Here is an 8,519-nt window from a genome sequence, read left to right as displayed (position 1 = left end):
GAATGATGAATTTGGTAGAAGATCAGGGTTCCTGTTGACTTCATCCATGGAAAAAGCTAAGGCCAGTAAAAACTGGAAGTTTTTAGTTGTTGTTCTGTAAAAGGGTGTGGTGATTAATATGGACAGACATCTACACATGATCCTGAGTAGTCAACAGATGGATTCTTATGAGCTGTACCATATTCTCAACCACTGCCAATACTGATACAAATGACCTATGCTGTTAGGTTAGAATAAAATAAGTAGCTAGAAGCTCGTAAAAAGCTTTAAATGTTCATCAGAATGTAAACTTCCATAAATAAAGTGATACATCAGCAACTTTCAAACAGTGGGTTTTTTCAATTTCTGGTTTTTAAGTTCTTACTCTAAAGATAAACACAATGGCAGAGGCTTTAACCAAATAATAAACCTATTCATATATTTATTTTTAAATCATCGATTAATGTGAAAAATTCAAGAGATGTGTGAGCCTATGATTTTATCATATTTTCTTATGAAATTAACTGAATTTGATAAAACTCTCAACTAATGCCTGTTGAGTGTACAATAGTATGGGAAACATTCAGCTGTTTTGCTTTCAATTCTTTATAATAAGTGGGCATTATAGTTAACATATTCCCTTGATCTTTGTGCTATTCTTTTTATCTGATTTATCTAATGGAGGTGTAAAATCTTTTTTTAAGATTTATATTTAAATGAATTTAAATACCAAAGATGTATTTTGTAAAGATGTATGTATGTGTTCACCATGTATATAGACAGTATTAATGTTAATGTGGGTGATTAATAGAGTATATATTCCAACGTTTTGAACAACAATTTGCTACAGATTAGACTGGCCTCAAAAGTACAAAGATACACCAGCTCCAGGTTCTTATTGCAGAGATTAAAGCCATGTTCTACCTTCTAAGTACTCTTTACCTAATTTATGTTTACACAGAATGTCATATATCCTCACTCGAGACTTCTGACCAATTGCTTTTTATACTACAAAACTGCGTTGACTCCATTTCCAGTTACTCTAACACAACAATAACATCTACATTCATTTGTGTATGTCAGGTTAACATCTGTGTAAAATAGAAGATGATAAAGAATAAAATCTGAGGAAAATGCTTATGAGGCTTTCTGTAATAAAAGTGGGCAATAAGCAAGGTGAGAGTGAATAATACCAATTTGTGTTCATTTTTTTTTGGAAGAGCAGTAACTTCCGTCTCTTCCTAGTCATTTCATATAATCTGACCAATAAACATTAATCATACTTCTTCATTCTAAATGATTCACTAAGAGTAAAATGAAACTATTTCCCACTTAGATATTGTACCACTATGATTTCTTTATGCATTTACACGTATATATTTAAAATAAAAATAATTTTTGAATATTTTTGTTACCACATAGAAAAAGGGTCATTGAAAATTGTAGTAACACACAACAGGAATTTGAGAGTAGATCCTGTGAAGCCCAAACACCAATTCCTTTCTCCCAAACATTAAGAAACATAAATCTCTTGAGCAGTTATAGTGTCCCAGTGGACTAAATTTTTGTGCTTGATAACAACAATTACCAATATGACAAATTAAAATATGTGTAGTCCCCATGTTGATATAATAAAGAGTTATAATTAGCAAAATTTCTGAAAGAAAATTTAAGAGTTACATGGGAAATAAGGGTCAGAAAATAAACAATTTAGATACAAAGAGACAATACCTTTGATTTTAAAATAATGGCAAAGATGTGCTAGTATGTAACTGCTCTATCCCCTCTCTAATGTGTTGCTAACTATCACACACCAGGGCTGTCAATCAAGTAAGTAACAAGGGAAGTGTCAACCGCACTTTTCAAAGAATGCAAGCATATAATTCACAGGTCATAATTCCTTTTTTTAGCAAAACTAGAAGAAGAAGTGAAATTTGCGATTAAAGGGCAGTGATTTTTAATGTATGTAAATGAAGTATGGAGAAATAGGAGCACATATGATGATTACAATGGACAGGTGTCTTGCTTCCATTCTTGATGCAGTTTGAGGATAATGGAATCACATCAGATCATGCAAGAGAGTAACTGTATGTCTATGTGAAAACTCTTCACAGCTAGGTGTGTCACAAGTATTAGTTGCCCTAGCACATGCTTTACAGTCTTACACATTGATGAATGTCCATCAGTTGATTGTAATCTATGGCATTTACTTAGGCCCACTTAGGATGATAATAACTGAAATAGAATGGGGTTTTGTTTAATAAGTCATCTCCTGCTACAGTGTTGTATGTATATGTATTACTGATCTTGATTAAGGGATTTTGTTTGTATAGCTTATTCAAAAATGTAATGTATAATTAAGAAATACAGATTAATAGATAATCATATGTAATAGTCAAAATTGCTCTACCACCAGTACAAACCTAGTAAACATGATCCTGCCTAGGCAGAGAGCACGGAGCCATGGACATAGTCTCATCCACTTTCCTTCCAACTCTGAGTGGGCACACAAACACAAAGGCCTAAAAATACTGGTTTTTTTTCAGTTTATGTTCTAAAAAAGACAAGAGTGTTTATTATGGACAGAGATCTACATAGGATTATTTGTAGCAAAAGAAGGATTATCCCATATGGGACAATATTTCCAACCTCCCTCAATAATGAAGCAAATGTCCCATGTTGTAAGCTTACAATGACATTATTTGCTGAAACGTTAAAAATAGTTAAAAGTTCATGAAAGTAAATCTCCCATAAATACGTTGAGCCATTTTCAAATTTCACAGAAAAGGCCATGCATCTCTGGTTTTTTATTGCTTTCACAATGGTTAAATAAAAGGTACAGGCTTTGGTGATACAGAAAACCTGATCATATATTCAGTTTGAAATAATTTAGCAATATTAAAAGTACACATAATGCATTAGCCAAGATTCAGGTAAGTTTTATGAAACAAACTTAACTGGAGGAGGTATTCAAGGAATTACTGGTAAGTGCACAGTAGTCTCTTGGAGGTAATGTTTGATTCCTGAACTAATAATTCCTTCATATTTAGTGGACAATATAGTTAATATATTCCCTCATATCTACCATCACTATCTTGTATTTTAATCTTTCTGGTTTATCGATTAAAGGTACAAAATGTTCTTTAAATATTTAATTTTTAATACATTTATCTATCAGACTACATTTGGTAAATAAATTGATTTGTGTGTATGGACATGAGAAATACTCATATAGAAAATAAAAGGGAATGGATTTCACAATTTTCAATAATTGTTTTTTTTTTGCCACTGGCCTTGAATGCATAATGATACACCTACTCCATTTCATAAATGTAGAGATTAAGAGCCTAAACCACAATACTGTCCAAGTATTTAATACTTACAAAGGTATGTTCGATGTAATGGTACCTGGTATATCTGAACAACTTAAATTTTCTTGTACAGAGAACCTTTTGTCTACATTTCCAGTTATAAACTCACAACACTGGCAAACAATTGAGAACTATGTACATCTGGAAATTGCAGTGAGATTCGTTTGTGCCAGTATCACAAGCTTGTAAAGTACAATAATATAAAGTGTGCAATGTATGGAAAATATTTATGAATTTTATAATATAAATAGTCAACAATACAATTTTGTGTTCATGTTTACCCTTAAATAATATAAACTACTACTAATAATAATAAATAATATCCCCTATGTCTTCTTACATAATATCGATCATATAAACAATAAACAACAAACACAAACATTCGCTTTCTTACTGAATGATACATTCAGACTTAAAAACAATCTTTTTTCTATTTTGATTTCTTACCATTGTGGTATCTTTATGAATAAATATAAATATTTACCTCTACATGTTGAAAATAAAAACAATCTTAAAATATTTGTTATTACCTTACAGAAAAATGCCATCAAAAGTTTCCTTAATACTCAACAGGAACTTGAGATAAGAATTTATGGAAGTGCTGTTTGAAACTGCTCTGCTCTCCTCTGGCTTCTCACTTCAGGATCCCCAGACCCACTCCAACCGCATCTACTGCATAATCAAACTAGGCCTGGGCATTGATGAAGATGAGGTGACAGCAGAGGAGCCCAGTGCTGCTGTTCCTGATGAGATCCCCCCACTTGAGGGTGATGAAGATGCCTCCCGCATGGAAGAAGTAGATTAGAGATACCCTGGGAAGACCATGTCCTCTGTATAGTTCCCCTGTGCTCCCCCAGCAGCCTTGACTGGCCCTGACCTACCTGGCTCACTGCTCCTGCAAAGGATCTCTTACCCTGTTTTGTGCCTTGAGGCAGGAAAATCCCCTCCCCCAGAATAGCAGGGTTGGCTATTGTGTATTGAGGTTTTTTTTGTTTTGTTTTGTTTTGTTTATTTGTTACAGAATTAAAAGTATGCAAAAATAAAGAAAATGCAGTTTTATGTAAAAAAAAAAAAAGAATTTATGGGAGCCCGGTGGTGGTGGCACACGCCTTTAATCCCAGCACTCCAGAGGCAGAGGCAGGCTGACCTTTGGGGGTTCGAGGCCAGCCTGAACGACAAGAGCTAGTTCCGGGAGAGGCACCAAAGCTACAGAGAATCCGTGTCTCGAAAAACAATAACAAAAACAACAAAGAACTTAATGGAAGTTAAACATTAACTCCTGAACACTAAACATGAGGAATTGTCAATGATTTGAGCTCTGGGGGTGGCATAGTGATCAAAGTGCTATATTTGAAAAGAACAACCAACAATGCGCAAGATCAAAAGTGCATAGTGCACAAATTGATAAAAGACAAAGCTATAGTTAGTAAAATTACTGAGAGAATAATAAGACATAAATTAAATAGTGTTGACAGTGAGTAACCAGTTTAGATCTATAGAGAAGAGATGCGTGCTTCTTAAATAATTACAAAGAGCTAGTAGATACCCTTCCCAAGTGTTGAAAAGTTTCACATGCTACAGCTGCCACTCAGGTAAGTGAAAAGAAAGTAAGCAGACACCACTATTAGTGACATCTCATATTTCAAAGAATGCTAACCTATCATTTATACAATAAAAAATTCTTTTTTAAGAGACAGTGAACACTTTCTTATGGAAATAAAGGCCTGTGGATGTACAAATACTTCTGACCCCCTATGAAATATTTATCATGACATTTACATAGACAATTCTAAGAAACTTACTGCATATTCAGAATGTGGTTTAAATAATCTGTCTCCACAGGCCGCTGTTCTGTTATAAGGAAGAAGACACAACCTGTCAACAAATCTTCATCCGTGTCTTTATTCTCATATATTCTCCAAAAGCACCTGGGTTGAGTGAACCTGGACACTAGAAGTGGAATGTTCAGGAAAAAGAAGATAAAAATCAAAGCAAACATCTTTGTCCTCCTTGAAGCCTAGGAAGTGTGTATGGTGAAGTGCTCTTCAGATCAGCACATTATATGAGTACCCATATTTTCCCACCTGCTTTTATTTCTGCAGCCAAAGGAGTGGCTATTTGTGTATTCGTGATTCCTTTATTTCCCAGATGATTTTTCGCCTCTGGGGAATCTTGGACACTTTCTTCCCCTATGGCTGTGCACCTGATATACATTTGATCCAAATTTAGCTCGGAAATATATGAGAAGAATTCAGGTAGTTTTATGACATCATTTAATTTGTGGAAATTATGGCTCTATGGGGGATGTCATTTTGAGAAAAATTTGGGGCCTTGATGGCCAGAACAATATTTTTATATTAATGCCTTTAAAAATGATGTCAGTGGCTTTCGTTAGATGATCTACATTGAGACAGGAAGGACACAAAAAGTCCAAATTTCTAGTTGCACACTGGGAATTCTCTCACAAAAATCCCTGTCAGGGAACAACAGTTCCATGGTTAGAGAAATTGAGTTTCACACAGCTTGCACAGTGGGGCTTATACTACAGGACTGACAGTAACAGAATATCTAACCAAATACTGTGCTTCCTTTGTCTTGAGAAAAAATAATCCGCTGCAATTCTAATTTTTTCTGAATCCTGCTGTTCTTCAATATCCAAATCCTCATAGAATCAGTTACATTTATAGCATTATAAAATATTTTTGATATTCAAAAAGATCACTACAGATTCTGTGTTCTACATTTCAAGCACTCAGTAATATCTTTTATACTTCCTCCAAACAACAAATAATAAATAGAAGATAAGGCAAATATTTTGTCTATAACATAATCTCCCTCATATCTCCATCCATGAGCATCAGTTTTCATAGATCAATTGGCCATTTGATGATTTTTTTTCTGCTTTATCTGTGATTTACTACAGTTTTTTTCTCATTTTAGATTCTATAGTGGTTTGGAATATGGCTTGTGAAAATCTTCAAAGGAAAGAGATACTGTGAAGTGACCATGTGCTCAATGCATATTTTGTTTTCTTCTGCCTGAATTTAAGCAAACTTTTTTTTTTAAAAAAAAATTACATATTGACCAAGACAGAATTTGCTCAGGACTAACATCTGGAAACATTCCAGGTTAGTTACTCATAAATTCTTTTCATACCATTTTCCAACTCAACTGTTTTGCTTGCCTTCTAGACTGTGCGTTGCCACTGTGAGGGTGCATTGATGAGTGTGAGCAGATGAGTCTCTTTCTGTGGATAGATATGGACTGCAGTAAAAGCAGAACAAATATAGTGCACAGAGGCCCCAAAATATGAGCTTATTTTCACATTGACCAAAAATCAGAGAGTTGAAACATATCTCAATTCCTCAGGGTTATTAGGTTTCTACCTCAAAGGTCCCATTTAGATTTAGATCAGAGAGTTCTGTTTTCTCAAGGTTATTGTCAACAAGCAAATAGCTAGTCCTTGTATTTCAGTAATAGAGAGTAGATATGCTTCTACTTCAAACAAAAGTCTCAGGATCCAACTAAGGTTCCATTCCCTTTAAAGAGGTAGCATTGGATTCCATCCAGGGAATAGTTTGCCTATAGAATATTTTGAGCTAAGATGTGAGCAAGGCTTGCTTTGTTCTAGCAGCAGACTACTTAATTATGGATATACCCCACAAACTTGGGCAATTGTTCTATTCATTTTCTTGTATCATGATGATGCAGTTTTTTTTTTAAATCTTACTCCTACCTTTGGGGCTTGGAGTATTTAAGCAATTGGAAAATATATGTGGGCAATTTCAATATTTATTGGGATCCACTCCATGTACTATTCTGTTTTATTAATTTAAAAAAAATATTTGTATTCTTTACTAATTTTTCTCAATCTCCACACCCCTATACTGGCAAGTGGTACTTTTGTCGAAACTGGTCCCTGACAGTAGTGTAAGACTTTCTCTGCTTGGTTGTAAGATTTACTTAGCATTTGATGAGGCAAACATGACTAGTGTTCTCCTTTTGAATTTAGTAATTTAAAGATCGACATGTAAAAGTACATGAACTATGGTTCTCTGATGAACTGTCCTGGGGGGCTAAGATGGGACAGAGAAGGGTATGACAGGAAGAGTCTTCCATAGGAACTCAAAACAAATTCAACTTCTTATTTATGTATTTATTTATTTTATACCAACTACAGTTTCATCTCCCTCTTCTTTTCTCAGTCCTCACCGACCTCCAATCTGCCTCTAACCCCAAACTCTTCCTTTTTTTTCTGTTCAGAAAATATCAGCCCTACCATGGATATCAATGAGACATGGAATTCCAATTTGTAGGAAGAATAAACATCTTGCCTTGTATTAAGGATAGTCAAGGTGGCATAGTATGTGGAGTATGATCTCAAAATCCTGTAAAGAAGTTTGAACAGCCCCTTTCTCAGAAAATTGAAAATTATTCTAACTTGAGAATCAGAAAAATCATCCTTCAAGAGTGCAAATGAAACTTACATCAGTATAGGTTTGGCTATGTACCCAGTTTTGTTTTATGTGTAATAATTACTATTATTTTAATTAATAGATAATATAAAAGATTCCATTATATCACACTCACATATGTGTTGTATGACCTTCCTCAGTATTTACCCCTCTGTTGCAAATTATGCTGACCTTACTACCAATTCTATTACTCAGTTCACAAAGCTTCCTTCTCACTTAACGATGTTTGTGTAATTGTCCAGTTTAGCATAAAGTGTAATATTTTTTCATATTGGCATTATAGGGTATCCAAATCAAATTATTTCAGGCATTCACATCTATAATAATACCTCTTCTATCAACCCCTCACACACAAAGACTCTCACTGTTACATTTGAGTCTAAGGAAAATCTGTATTTCTGGAGTCTGTTCAGGTAATATGATGACCCAATTCCTCTTAATGACATCATTGAATTCTTCCAGCTTGAGGAGAAGCCCCTTATGTGCAAATAAATACTACGAGGTGTTAATCTTAATTACAATATGAAAGAGAAGTGTGAATCCAGCAATCTATATGTTTAATTTTATCATTGGTTCCAATAGTTAATGAGTTGTATGGGGTGTATCTATTTATTTATCTTTCTTTTTTCTGTCCAGAATGTTTTAATACATTTTTTTCTTCCTTTACATAGCTATCTACATTACAATTTTCTTT

The 8,519-nt window shown here is 34.1% G+C and overlaps 1 protein-coding gene across 1 annotated transcript in view; it reads right to left on the bottom strand.

Annotated features, from left to right (window-relative positions):
* LOC126495995 (vomeronasal type-2 receptor 116-like) overlaps positions 1 to 5,349 on the bottom strand; it is a gene marked incomplete at its 3' end in the record, with an annotated part of 32,457 nt that extends 27,108 nt beyond the window's left edge. Inside the window, exon 1 of the mRNA XM_050133584.1 lies at positions 5,153 to 5,349. Coding sequence (XP_049989541.1) covers positions 5,153 to 5,349 — 197 coding nt within the window. The remainder of the gene's footprint in view (positions 1 to 5,152) is intronic.
* Between the last annotated feature and the right edge of the window lie 3,170 nt (positions 5,350 to 8,519).

The sequence above is a fragment of the Alexandromys fortis genome, unplaced genomic scaffold (assembly GCF_014885135.2).
Source record: "Alexandromys fortis isolate MF-2015 unplaced genomic scaffold, M_Fortis_MF-2015_v1.1 scaffold_746, whole genome shotgun sequence".
Taxonomy (NCBI): Eukaryota; Metazoa; Chordata; class Mammalia; order Rodentia; family Cricetidae; genus Alexandromys; species Alexandromys fortis.
The sequence above is the reverse complement of the archived record's forward strand: the minus strand, read 5'-3'. Positions and strand labels throughout refer to the sequence as shown.